Source organism: Salmo trutta, chromosome 7 (genome assembly GCF_901001165.1).
Source record: "Salmo trutta chromosome 7, fSalTru1.1, whole genome shotgun sequence".
NCBI lineage: Eukaryota > Metazoa > Chordata > Actinopteri > Salmoniformes > Salmonidae > Salmo > Salmo trutta.
Window position 1 is genome coordinate 33,601,800 of NC_042963.1, and position 15,122 is coordinate 33,616,921.

At 41.7% G+C, this 15,122-nt stretch overlaps 1 protein-coding gene across 1 annotated transcript in view; it reads right to left on the minus strand.

The window, feature by feature from the left end:
* Positions 1-14,643, minus strand: part of wwox (WW domain containing oxidoreductase) — a 301,658-nt gene extending 287,015 nt beyond the window's left edge. The window contains exons 1-4 of the mRNA XM_029758645.1: positions 14,206-14,643; positions 13,909-13,973; positions 13,158-13,215; positions 10,287-10,456 (exon numbers count right to left, since the gene is read on the minus strand). Coding sequence (XP_029614505.1) covers positions 10,287-10,456; positions 13,158-13,215; positions 13,909-13,973; positions 14,206-14,312 — 400 coding nt within the window. The 5' untranslated portion in view covers positions 14,313-14,643. The remainder of the gene's footprint in view (positions 1-10,286; positions 10,457-13,157; positions 13,216-13,908; positions 13,974-14,205) is intronic.
* Between the last annotated feature and the right edge of the window lie 479 nt (positions 14,644-15,122).

The following is a 15,122-nucleotide window of genomic DNA, read 5'->3' on the forward strand; positions in this document are numbered from 1 at the left end:
AAAGTGGGATGTATGGTTTGTAATTACAGCCCAGGTGTAAGTTGTTCCACCTGAGAGGCCTGAAGTGGTTCTATTACCCCTGGCCTCTCTTAACCTCCCACCTGGCCCGCACAATCCTCCTGTCCCCTTTCCCCCTATCCCCTGCCTCATGCTCCACACTGCCTGCCCTCTCTCTCTCTCTCCCACCCACTGGTCACCTCAGCCTTTATCTTACCTTACGTTTACACAAACACACACACGCATGCACACATGGACACACTTCATCATGGCCTCCAATAACAACGGTCACTCCTGTATCGAGGTTACACACACACACACACACATCACCGGAGGAGGGCTATTTTCCATCACTGTCATCAAAATCCCCCCTATGTAGCTTCATCTCATCATCCCCAGACTGTAAACCTGATGGGTCTATAAACTACTTCACTACACATAATAACCCAGTCGCCTTTCATTTGATTCCACTGAGGGCTTTAAGCACATATATGTATTCCATCCTCTCTCTCTAAACATTCCAGTTCAATTATATTACAACTGTAATCATTATCGAACCCTCTTGGCCTACGACGCAATTCCCTCGCATGTTACAACAGTTTGGGACTGCATTGTGAATTTGATCCAAGGTTAATAAAGTTGAATAATTTGACTAACCAACCATAACTGGTTCTCATTACGTAGCCAATAAACATCTTCCTCAGAGAGGACATGAAATGCCAGTTGTATAACCCTTCCATTTCCTTATTTATAATAACACCAGCCACGTCCAAGGAGACAGGGGACTTTACACTAGAGATAGAGACAGGGGACTTTACACTAGAGATAGAGACAGGGGACTTTACACTAGAGATAGAGACAGGGGACTTTACAAAAGAGATAGAGACAGTGGACTTTACACTAGAGATAGAGACAGGGGACTTTACACTAGAGATAGAGACAGGGGACTTTACAAAAGAGATAGAGACAGGGGACTTTACAAAAGAGATAGAGACAGGGGACTTTACACAAGAGATAGAGACAGGGGACTTTACACAAGAGATAGAGACAGGGGACTTTACACTAGAGATAGAGACAGGGGACTTTACACTAGAGATAGAGACAGGGGACTTTACACTAGAGATAGAGACAGGGGACTTTACACAAGAGATAGAGACAGGGGACTTTACACAAGAGATAGAGACAGGGGACTTTACACAAGAGATAGAGACAGGGGACTTTACAAAAGAGATAGAGACAGGGGACTTTACAAAAGAGATAGAGACAGGGGACTTTACACAAGAGATAGAGACAGGGGACTTTACACAAGAGATAGAGACAGGGGACTTTACACTAGAGATAGAGACAGGGGACTTTACACTAGAGATAGAGACAGGGGACTTTACACTAGAGATAGAGACAGGGGACTTTACACAAGAGATAGAGACAGGGGACTTTACACAAGAGATAGAGACAGGGGACTTTACACAAGAGATAGAGACAGGGGACTTTACACAAGAGATAGAGACAGGGGACTTTACACAAGAGATAGAGACAGGGGACTTTACACTAGAGATAGAGACAGGGGACTTTACACAAGAGATAGAGACAGGGGACTTTACACTAGAGATAGAGACAGGGGACTTTACAAAAGAGATAGAGACAGGGGACTTTACACTAGAGATAGAGACAGGGGACTTTACACTAGAGATAGAGACAGGGGACTTTACACTAGAGATAGAGACAGGGGACTTTACACTAGAGATTGTCCACAGTGAAGATGTACACATACACACTCAAGCATATTTGCACACATACAGTGTAAACAGAGACACACACATGTCCGTTGCATCTTGTTATCCTCTACTTCCTCCCAGTCAGTCCAAGCATGAATAATGAATCCCCTCCTTACCAGGCGGTGGGCTTAACACATGGCTGGGCCGCTCTTTAAGGGCTCCTTATTCACAAACAGCAGTGGTGCAGTAAATACCAGGGCTTTGCTGCCAATTTAATGGCAGTTATGCTTAACAAATCTGCCTCAATCTAATGCTCACTCACAAAGCCTGGCTATGGGCTTAACCTGCACACTGAGCCTCCCTCCTGTCCCCTCCCTCCCTCTCTCTTTCTCTGCGACTGGCTGCATCAGTTTAGTAAGCTGTCCTTCCAGAGAGAGGAGAGAGCAGGCCTAGCTCATAATCCACACAACACAACACAGGGATCAACACAAACACCGAACAATAACACTCTTTCATGAATAACAAATAACACTCAAAGACCTAAAACGCCAAGCGAATGATGTTTAGAGATAGGATGATCATATTATACACTACCGTTCAAAAGTTTGGGGTCACTTAGAAATTCCCTTGCTTTTGAAAGAAAATCACATTTCTTGTCCATTAAAATAACATCAAATTGATCAGAAATACAGTGTAGACATTGTTAATGTTGTCAATGACTATTGTAGCTGGAAACGGCAGATTTTTTATGATTTATCTACATAGGCGTACAGAGGCCAATTATCAGCAACCATCACTCCTGTGTTCCAATGGCACATTGTGTTAGATAATCCAAGTTTATCATTTTAAAGGCTAATTGATCACTAGAAAACCCTTTTGCAATTATGTTAGCACAGCTGAAAACTGTTGTTCTGATAAAAGAAGCAAGAAAACTAGCCTTCTTTAGAGTAGTTGAGTATCTGGAGCATCAGCATTTATGGGTTTGATTACAGGTTCAAAACGGCTGGAAACAAAAAACTTTCTTCTGAATCTCATCAGTCTATTCTTGTTCTGAGAAATGAAGGCTCCTTGTTGCACTCGCATAACAGGTAGTCAGCCTGCCACGCAGTCTCCTCGTGGAGTGCAATGTAATCGGCCATGATCGGTGTCCAAAAATGCAGATTACCGATTGTTATGAAAACTTGAAATCGCCCCTAATTAATTGGCCAATCCGATTAATCGGTCGACCTCTAGTCTCAACGTCAACAGTTGTCACGCCCTGACCTGAGAGAGCCTTTTTATGTCTCTATTTAGGTTTGGTCAGGGTGTGATTTGGGTGGGCATTCTGTGTCTGTATTTCTATGTTGGGGATTGCTTTGTTTCGGCCGGGTATGGCTCCCAATCAGGAACAGCTGTACATCGTTGTTGCTGATTGGGAGTCATACTTAGGCAGCATGTTTTTCCTTTGGGTTTTGTGGGTAGATGTTTTCTGTTTAGTGTGTTAGGATACCTGACAGGACTGTTTGGCTGTCGTCTGTGTTTCTTTGTGAAGTGCCCTTTTTTCATCTAAAATAAAAGATGAACAAATTCCACGCTGCACCTTGGTCTACTACTTCAGACAGCCGTTACAACAGTGAAGAGGCAACTCCAGGATGCTGGCCTTCTAGGCAGAGTTGCAAAGAAAAAGCCATATCTCAGACTGGCCAATAAAAATAAAAGATTTAGACGAGCAAAAGAACACAGACACTGGACAGAGGAACTCTGCCTAGAAGGCCAGCATCCCGGAGTCGCCTCTTCACTGTTGACGTTGAGACTGGTGTTTTGCGGGTACTATTTAATGAAGCTGCCAGTTAAGGACTCGTGAGGCATCTGTTTCTCAAACTAGACACACTAATGTACTTGTCCTCTTACTGTACTGGGGATTGGGGAAAGCTGTTTAAGTACAATTCTCTGCATGTTTAGAGAAACAACTCTTAGAGTACCTGTAAGTTAGAGTACCTGTAAACCAGCAAATGTCCTCTATAAAATCTTGAAATTTACCAAACCAAAACCCCAAATCATGCACACAAAAATCTATGTCGTGACAGTGAAATTAAATGTTCTTGAAATCAACTTGATAAAAAAATGTATTCATCAAATTGATTAAAATAAATAAGAATCCAATAATCCTTTTACAGAAGTCTTATTTGTGGAGCCAGTCGTGATGGATATGAATGGGTAGTTCTCTCTACATCTAGTCCTGCTGTAGTGAGACAGAGGGTTGCAAGGACCATAACTAACCATAACTCGTCATACTTCATATTATCAAATGAATAACAAGACACTGCAGAGACCAACAGTCCTCACCTGAACACACACAGGTTCTATAGAGTATCTAGTGTACACATGTAACACTGTATATGGATGAAGATATTTAGTACAAATATATGCTTTGCCTCATTCACATGTTCTACCCTCCCTATTGAAGAAATGTCAGAAACAAAACCTTTCACGGTGTAGAGATTGGATGAGAATAGCCAAAACAGGACATGTTCACAGGTGTGAACGTGCAGAGGACAAAGTGTTGACAGCTAGCAGGTTTAGTGTTATGAAGAACTAAAAATACAAAGATACTGACGGGCTCTCAAGTTAACAGACTGAACACACACCTCCCCTGGACCATGCAGTACCACTACAAGTATTGCTAACAATATTCTAATTAAGTTAAATAAGTTGTCCTTTGCTGCACCCAGTGACGGTAGCCCTTTAAGGACAAACAGTACAGTGGACCCTTGGCCAGTAAATGTACAGTAACTGTGTAGCGTTAGTTAGTTGGTTGAATGAATGAATGAATGAAGGAAGGCTAGAACAGGAGCTGTTAATGGGTTTGGATGAGAGGCCTGAGGCAGAATTACAGTCCCTACAGGATCAATGGTACACACATACAGGTGGACCAGAGGACTAGAGGAGACTACCTTTACACAGACACAGAGAGAGATTCCACAAAATGAGGTGGAAACTCAGCTTCCTAACCTCCTGCCAAATGTATGACCATATTAGAGACACATTTTTCCCTCAGATTACACAGACCTACAACGAATTCAAAAACAAATCCAATTTTGATAAAGTCCCATATCTATTGGGTGAAATACCAGTGTGCCATCACAGAAGCAAGATTTGTGACCTGTTGCCACAAGAAAATGGCAACCATTGTAAATATAACCATATATATGTTTATTTATTTTCCCTTTTGTACTTTAACTATTTGCACATTGTTACAATACTGTATATAGACACATTTCTTTATTCTTTTGGAACTTTTGTTTATTATCCATTTCACTTGCTTTGACAATGTTATATGTTTCCCATGCCAATAAAGCCCTTTGAATTTAATTTAATTGAGAGAGACAGAGGGAAGAGACAGACAGACAGACAGACAGACAGACAGACAGACAGACAGACAGACAGACAGACAGACAGACAGACAGACAGACAGACAGACAGACAGACAGACAGACAGACAGACAGACAGACAGACAGACAGTCTGTCTGTCTGTCTGTCTGTCTGTCTGTCTGTCTGTCTGTCTGTCTGTCTGTCTGTCTGTCTGTCTGTCTGTCTGTGGGAGAGGAGCCAAGGAGGGCCTACAGAAGCAACTAGATCTTCTGCAAAGATTCTGTCAGACTTGGGCCCAGACGGTGAATCTCAGTAAGACAAAAATAATGGTGTTCCTAAAACAGTTCAGTTGCCATGACAAAAACTATCTAGACACTGTTGCCCTAGAGCACATAAATAATTATACCTACCTCAGCCTAAACATCAACACAACAGGTAACTTCCACAAGGCTGTGAGCGATCAAAGAGACAAGGCAAGAAGGGCCTTCTATGCCATCAAATGGAACATAAAACTCAACATCCCAAATAGGATCTGGCAAAGCAATACTTCAATCAGTTTTATACAACGGGTGGGTCTAATCCTGATTGGTTAAAACGGCATTCCAGCCCGTGTCTATTACACAAGTTACCACCGGTTAATCTATGACGTTAAAATGCCTATTTACTCTGTTCCATCTGACTGTGTAATCCACTGTCTCATCAGCCCAGCCAGGCAATTTATAAACTTGATTTCCACTATAAAAGCATCTAGACATTATCTCACATTTCTTTAAGACTAACATTTCATTTTCAACAGCGGAGATTTGTATAAACCTTGCTGTTTGTCTCTCCAACATTTGCAACATTGTTTCAATATTCAAATTGGATCTCCAGCTGTCCCATAGTAATGAACGTGTTGGAAGTCGGGATGAGACAGACAGGAAGGCAGCTTTTCTCAGCCAGTCGAAATCATGAATATGCTGGCAAAATTTTATGGATATATACAAAAAAAATGGCAATTGAAAAAAGGTGAAAAGAAACAGCTAATTTGCAGTCTTTCCAGCTTCAGTTGGAAGTGATGTTGTTACTGTAGCTGTGTTGTTGGCAAACTCCTCTGAACAACAGTGTCCTGACGAGTGAGAACATTTTTATGCCCGGCGAAATTGCTCCTCATTAGCTCATTGTTATGGATGTACTTTGCTGTTATTATGGCTGCACTTTTTGACGTAACTACAAGTTATCTGTAGTTGGCTAGCTAACAAGGGATAAGAACATTGCCAGCCAGTATGGCAGATATACAGTGAGGGAAAAAAGTATTTGATCCCCTGCTGATTTTGTACGTTTGCCCACTGATAAAGAAATGATCAGTCTATAATTTTAATGGTAGGTTTATTTGAACAGTGAGAGACAGAATAACAACAACAAAAAATCCAGAAAAACGCATGTCAAAAATGTTATAAATTGATTTGCATTTTAATGAGGGAAATATACCCGGTGTATATATCCCTGTGTATTCTACAATAATATACTTTGTGTACAACACAAAACATCAAACAATGCATGCAGAGCAGAATTAAAACTATACCCGCTAGTTATCAACATCCAGAAAAGAGCTGTTGAATTCTACAACCACCGAGGAAGCGCTACCCAGACATTCCACCACAAAGCCCTTACCTGCAGAGAGACTAACCTAGAGAAGAGTCCCCTCAGCCAGCTGGAAAGAATCAACCAAAAGAACTGAGCAAATTGGTATGCTATCTGGCCCTAAACAGAGAGTGCACAGTGGCAGAATACCTGACCACTGTGACTGACCCAAAATTAAGACAATAGCCTTGCTATTGAGAAAAGTCACCATCGGCAGACCTGGCTCTCAAGAGAAGATAGGATGTGTCCACTGTCTACAAAATAAGGTGGAAACTGAGCTGAACTTCCTAACCTCCTGCTAAATGTATGACCATATTAGAGACACACATTTCCTTCAGATCACACAGACCCACAAATAATTTTGAAACAAGTCAAACATTGATAAACTCCCATATCTGTTAGGTGAAATACCACAATTTGCAATCACAGCAGCAAGATTTGTGGAAATTTGCCATGACAAAAGGGCAACCAGTGAAGTACAAACATTGTAAATACTACTAATATTTATCTGTTTACTTATCTTCCACCACTATTTCGTACTACAACTACAGTATTTGCACATTGCTAAAACACTGTACATAGCTGATAATATAACACTTGAAATGTCTATCTTCTTTAAACCTTTGAGTGCAATGTTTATTGTTCATTTCTAAGAGTTTTTTGTTGATATTGTTAAATTAGTTTATTCTCACTTTTGTTGATTGCTAAAACAAGTGAAATAAACAATGTAAATCAAATCAAACTTTATTTGTCACATGTGCCGAATACAACAAGTGTAGACCTTACCGTGAAATGCTTACTTACAAGCCCTTAACCAACAGAGAAGTTCAAGAAGACTTAAGAAAATATTTACCAAATAAACTAAAGTAAAAAATGTCAAAAGTGACACAATAAAATAACAATAACGAGGCTATACACAGGGGGTAGCGGTACCGAGTCAGTGTGCAGGGGTACAGGTTAGAGGTCATTTGTACATGTAGGTAGGGGTGACGTGACTATGCATTGATAATAAACAGTGAGTAGCAGCAGTATACAAACAAACGTTTAAACATATGTTTCCCATGCCAATAAAGCCCCTTTTAAATGAATTGAGAAAGAGAGAAAGAGCGAGAAGGTGAGATCGGCTAACAGCGACCATTCATTTCCATTACCGCAATTAAAGACCAAATACGAGTTGTTAGTGGTTTTTAAATGAAAAGGAGAGAGGGAGAAAAGAAGACTAATGCCGTAAGCTGAGACGCAGCACATCCCTGTATCGCCTTCCAGCAATATTACTACAGCCTATTCAGGCCTGTTAACAAAACCATACCACATTTCCTGCATAAATGGCCTCATATATGTACATTCCCCATGCATTAAGAGCTAAATTAAAACAGTAAATAATAGCCAGCTATAGTGACAAATAATTGTCCTCAAATTTCCTGTTAAAAGGATTCTGTTGAACAAATGAAAATAGCCTTGATGTTAGGATTGAGACACAATTGATGCAATTTAAATTCCCACTGTGTCTAGTCAATTGGCATAAGCACATTTCACATGTGGACCATGAGGATGTCAAGGGAGCTCGCTACTGGTGGCAATTACTATTGGCATACTGTTCATTACAGCAGGATAATTCATATTCAGTACACTGGGAGACAAGTGGAGGATAAAGGTTATGTAAATATGTGTTCATTAGGCATTGACACTGCAATACAAACATTACAATTTAGACAATATTTGTAATAATATCAATGGGTTATTTCATTTATAATTGTGTCTGATCATTTTCAATGAAAAACAAGAACCCTTTCACAGGGGAAAGTAAATTTCAGACCGGGTGCAATGCATCACGGTTAATCAGAATCAATAGACCAACAGCCAAACTTAGTTAAAATATCGAAGTGTGTTTTTGATACGTTAGATATTCTGTATCTTAAGAGAAACAAAGGGATTGATGTGTGTAAAGATCGGTGTATTACTCAGATCGCCACATTGCACCTGAAAGAGCTTCTGTGCCCTCTTTTGGAGGAATAAAAAACACCATCTCGCTCACTGGAAAGTGTCTCGGTAAGAGACATGTTATTACCTGTAATGTTACAGGTAATAAGCTACATCACCTTTATCCATTTGACAAAATATGTTTTGTGACAGAAAGCCTATATGTTTTAGCATTTGACTAGTTAATTTTTACCTGGCAAAAGTTGTTTCTCTCGAATGACTTCAACATGATAGCCAGAGTTTAGCCCTTTATTCTACCCTGTATGAAATCCTTGTTGTTTTGTTCCTTCTTGAAAATAACCAGGTACAAACTTGACTGTGTTGCAGAACCTCTGGCCCAAAGTAATATATACTAAAAAGTAATTAAGTGTGGGAAGCTGAGATAGTCTTCAAGCGCATGAGTTCAGTCACAGTCTGAAGTCATTAGAAATGTGAAAACAACAACAGTGTTTTACAACCCTCTTTAGTGATATACTCACTCCATTTACAAAGCTACAACTTTAGCAGAGAGGAATGATTTGAATATAAAGACAATTAACGATTTTATGTTTGTTTCATTTTCCTCGCGCTGTCGTTATCTCCCTGCAACTGAAGCGGCGACTGTGGATAAATGGCTGCTACTTGTGCTAATTTACACAGAGAAATACATTTGTTTCCAGGGCCATTATACAGTGAGCCATGCATTTTCTCCCCACAAATGGCCATCATTCATTACAGTTAACAATGACATCCAATTCAGCTCGGTTAACCCTTTACACTTGTGGGAATTGGCCTGTACGGCTAGGCCTAAATTTAAATGTTTCTTACAGAAGAAAAGCTTGGTAGCAATTGAACGGGAACAGTTTGGAGATTATGGGAAAATTATTAGACCAAAGTTGAGGACACAACAGTTCACCTGACAAGAATGAATTCAAACATTACACTGTTCATTTTTACATTTACTGTACTTTTCGCAGCATTTATTGATAACGAAATCTGAAAATACTCCGCATACATTCAGTAACATGATAAAAATATTTGTTGAAAAATGTAGGGTAGGTGCAACATAAGATAAAACAATGACAAGGGTTTGAGTGAGAGGACTAACTGGTGTCTCCAAGTGGACACACACCTCTTTAAAGTATGCACAGTTCCTAAGTCAATTCAATGCACCTTTATGACTCAAAGAAGTGTCTTCAATTATAAGGTGCTTTTTTTTTTAGCTCTCCTATCTGTGCTGTTGAGGAACTAGAGGAAGCACACTTGTAGTTGTTTGTTTGGAACACAACGCTGCATCCTCACCATCACACAATTACAATTACTGAAAATCTGCCATTTTCAACCCGTATACAGGTATGAGTGAAAAGTGCTACTGACCTTCAATACAATCATGTTTGGTATTAGTGAATGACTTGTTCAGTCTAAGTGTAACGTTTCATAATGTTGATGAATGCCTGGTTTTAAAGGCATACAATGAGTGGGGACGACAGATAAGCATCAGTCAGGACCGGACAAAAACAATGGTGGTACAACACCGCCACCTACAGGTGGAATAATGAAGGTGCACTTAACTCTATTGAGGCATAAATAAGTTAATTACACACAGGCACATGTGCATACACACACCGTCCAAAACTCACCGATGCCAGAGTTTCCCCCGGTGATGAGGACCACCCTGTCTGAGAGGTCACGACCCTGCAGGATCTCCAGGGCTGCAGTGTTCCCGTCGTAACGCTTCGGCTTCACCAGCACGTCCTCCACCGTGAACGCCTGCCGCGGGTCAAAGTAGGTCTTCCTCTTGTTAATGTGACTGTTAGTGAAGGGGCAGGGATAGAGGGAGAGAAAGAGAGAAGGGTGAAGGAGTAGAATGTATGTTGTATTTTTCACCAAATGAAATACCCAAGTTCAGATGAGACAAGACGACACTAAGCTAAGTGGTTGTGCGGATGCTCCAACAGGTCCCTCTCTACCAAAACAAGGCCTCATGAACAGTCTCAGGCAGACAGTGGGGAATAGTTAGGCTTCTCACAGCCATGGGTCTACTTTACACCAGTGGGGAGAACATTTCAAATCAAATTGTATTTGTCACATGCGCTGAATACAAAAGACCTTACCATGAAATGCTTACTTACAAGCCCTTAACCAACAATGCAGGATTTTTTTTTAAGTAAGTAAGAAAATATTTGCAAAAAATAAATAAACTAAACTAAAAAAAAAAAAAAAAGTAACACAATAAAATAACAATAACGAGGTTATATACAGGGGTACCGGTACCGAGTTAATGTGTGGGGGTACAGGTTAGTCAAGGTAATTGATGTAATATGTACATGTAGGTAGAGGTAAAGTGACTATGCATAGATAATAAACAGCGAGTAGCAGCAGAGTAAAAAAATGGGGTCAATGCAAATAGTCTGGGTAGCAATTTGATTAACTGTTCAGCAGTCTTACAGCTTGGGGGTAGAAGCTGTTCAGGAGTCTTTTGGTCCCAGACTTGGTGCTCTGGTACCGCTTGCCGTGCAGCAGCAGAGAGAACAGTCTATGACTAGGGTGGCTGGAGCTTTTTACAATTTTTAGGGCCTTCCTCTGATAACGCCTGGTATAGACGTCCTGGATGGCAGGAAGCCCGGCCCCAGTGTTGTACTGGACCGTACGCACTAGTCTCTGAAGCGCCTTGCGGTCGGATGCCAAGCAGTTGCCATACCAAGCGGTGATGCAACCAGTCAGGATGCTCTCAATGGTGCAGCTGTAGAACTTTTTGAGGATCTGAGGACACATGCCAAATCTTTTCAGCCTCCTGAGGGGGAATAGGCAATGTCATGCTCTCTTCCCGACTGTCTTGTCTTGGTGTGTTTGGACCATGATAGTTTGTTAGCAATGTGGACGCCAAGGAACTTGAAGCTCTCGACCCACTCCACTACAGCCCTGTCGATGTTAATGGGGGTGTGCTCAGCCCCCCTTTTCCTGTAGTCCACGATAAGCTCTTTTGTCTTGCTCACATTGAGGGAGAGGTTGTTGTCCTGGCACCTCTCTGACCTCCTCCCTGTAGGCTGTCAGATCGTTGTCAGTGATCAGGCCTACCACCGTTGTCCCTCTGCAAACTTAATGAAGGTGTTGGAGTCGTGCGTAGCCAAGCAGTCGTGGATGAAAAGGGAGTACGGGAGAGACTAAGCACGCACCGCTGTGGGGCCCCCGTGTTGAGGATCAGTGTGGCGGATGTGTTGATACCTAGCCTTACCACCTGGGGGCGGCCCTTCAGGAAGTCCAGGATCCAGTTGCAGAGGGAGGTGGTTAGTCCCAGGGTCCTTAGCTTAGTGATGAGGTTTGAGGGTGCTATGGTGTTGAACGCCGAGCTGTAGTCAACAAACAGCATTTTCACGTAGGTGTTCCTTTTGTCCAGGTGGGAAAGGGCAGTGTGGAGTGCAATAGAGATTACATCATCTGTGGATCTGTTGGGGCGGTATGTGAATTGTAGTGGGTCCAGGTTTTCTGGGATGATGTTGTTGATGTGACCCACGACTAGCCTTTTAAAGCTTTTCACGGCTACAGACGTGAGTGCTACGGGGCGGTAATCATTTGGGCAGGTTACCTTGGCGTTCTTGGGCACAGTGACTATGGTGGTCTGCTTGAAACATGTAGTTATTACAGACTCGGTCAAGTAGAGGTTGAAAATGTCAGTGAAGACACTTGCCAGATGGTCAGCGCATGCTCTAAGTACGCATCCTGGTAATCCATCTGGCCCTGCGGCCTTGTGAATGTTGACCTGTTTAAAGGTCTTACTCACATCGGCTACGGAGAGCGTGATCACACAGTTGTCCGGAACAGCTGTTGCTGTCATGCATGGTTGAGTGTTGCTTGCCTTGAAGCAAGCATAAAAGGTATTTAGCTCATCTGGTAGTGTCGCTTCCCTGGGCAGCTCGCGACTGGGTTTCCCTTTGTAATCCATAATAGTTGCAAGCCCTGCCACATCTGACGAGCGTCAGAGCCTGTGTAGTAGGATTCAATCTTCGTCCTGTATTGACGCTTTGCCTGTTTGATGGTTAGTCGGCGGGATTAGCGTATTTCTTATAAGCATCCGGATTAGTGTCCCGCTCCTTGAAAGTGGCAGCTCTAGCCTTTAGCTCAGTGTGGATGTATTATGTACAAAAAAGTTACAAACAAAGCGGAAAAACACACAGAATAGCACAATTGGTTAGGAGCCAGTAAAATGGCAGCCATCCCGTCCGGCACCATCAATTTTTGGTAGCACTTTATGTTACGGAACAGTTTCCACTGCTATTTGCCTGGTTTTGAATAAAACATGTAACTGATATGAATATGGTGCTTATTTGACTGAAGCCCAAAGAAACAAACAAGTAATTGGTCGGTTATTACTGTGTATTTATCATACCATGTCATTCTTTTTTAAATGCCTGGTAAATTGATGTACAGTAAAATAAAGTGCTTCCAGTTTTGATTTCTTTACTGTCACCCCTTAACTTGCTGGTTCAGTATATCAGGAAAGGAGGACTTACTCCACATAGAAGATTTGTCCTTTGTCATCCATCTCCTGCTCCCATCCATACGGCAGATCTGTGGGGAAGAAAAACCTCCACTTAGGCTCCTCAAGCCATTCAGAAACATGATTCATATCATTAACTCATTATCTCTGTCTGTTACTGAATGCCATCCTAACAGAAGGATACATCTACAATAGCAGAATTGTATGTGTATCAGTGTTTTGACCTCTCACTATGAACATTCAGGTGCACCCAGAGCAATAAGGAAAAATCTGCTGAGTCATGATACACACAGGATTGGGTCTAATGTGGATAAGTAATGACAATTACACACTTGCAAAAAGGCATATTGAATGGTTGCCTGACGACTCAAACTGAATTCCTCTGCGGCTCTGTTGTTCACTAAATACTTAGGTCTGTGACTGCCATCATTGAAGTACTTTGTGATGACGTCAAAATGAGAGGTGTTGTACAAAACAAAGTAATCAGCGATTGGATCATCACTAACCAATCAGAGTATCAAAGCCAAAGACGGATTTTCTAAACGCCACTTTATGCACGTGTGTTCTGGATCTAGCCCAACCCATCGGGTCAAGAATGAATTCCCATTCTAGAAATCGTCTGGAAGGTACACAGACTCATTTCGAGGAAGAAACTAACGTCCGTGGGCGTAGCAAGGAGCTTGGGTAGCCAGGCAAATTGAATGGGGGAAGGTGGGATGTAAGGTGTTGGTGGGAGAAAGAGAAAAGTAGAGAATAACTCTAACCTCCAGCACAGCGTCTCTTCTTCCCTGTTTTGGGATGATCCCACTGGGTCTTCATTTCCTCATGACTGTGGAGAGAGAGAGAATCCATCAAACTAGCTAGCAATTACTGTTAGCAACTAGCTGCATTAAAACAAAGCAATGCTCTACACTGCTCTATTCTGTGGGCAATATTGCATAGATGTTATAGCCAAATGCTTGTATGTTCAAGGACTGGTTTATGGGAAGCATAACACTGCCATAAAAATCAAGCGGCACTGGTTGACTATGAGCAATGCGCAATAGTTCATTTTCGCTTACTTCGCATAGTAAACCCATCCATCCTTCGTAGATCTCTCTTCCCATCCTGGGGGCAGCTCATCCTCGCTGTCTGTATCGTCCATACCAGCATACTTTAAAGCTGCCATGTCCCGTGTTTCTTTCGAATTCAGCGATATAGCAAAATTACAATCTATATTTCGCAGAAGCGACGGAGCTGTGAAAACCGAAATCAGAAACTCTGTGACTATAGTCCACTGAGCTATAGTTATAATCCTGCCTCAGCACTTCCGCAATAATACAGTGATGAGTCTTATGTCTGCGAAGTGTTGTTTGGGTAATGAAGTCATGCAGGAGTAAAGTCATTCCGTTCCTCAGGTCAAATAAGATACTGTAACATTACAGTTACAAAAGTGGCAACACTAATATAATTTGTACAATGAATAATGTATGCATACCGTAAATGACCACGTGTATCATACATTTTGCGGGTAACAAAGTGACAAAATGTACTCATCCAAAACTGCGTCTGCGCACGAGAATGGGAGGGGCTGAACCGCGTTAGCATATTAGCGAGAGTCATGGTGCTATTCGGGTTCCTTGGGACGTCCCTAACCCCTTGGCTATTTTAAACCTCAATGTCAATGCGGTAGGGACGTTGCAATGATCCAGACACCACCGACATATAACAGCAATTGCGAGTGGGCATCAGAAACAGTTTATCATTCTCCTGGCAGCATGATATTATACTGGTAGCACGATCGCGGATTTGTCCCCTTCAAAATAAGACTCCCCTACATGATACATTTGGGGTATTTCGATTTTACACTAGCACAGTCCAACAGTTTTTCACAGCATTGCAACCACCTTTAAAAACAATTATGGATAATTTGAAGTACTTTTATTTTAATATTGTATTATTTATACAAGCATTTCTTTAGAAAGTTTACACAAATACT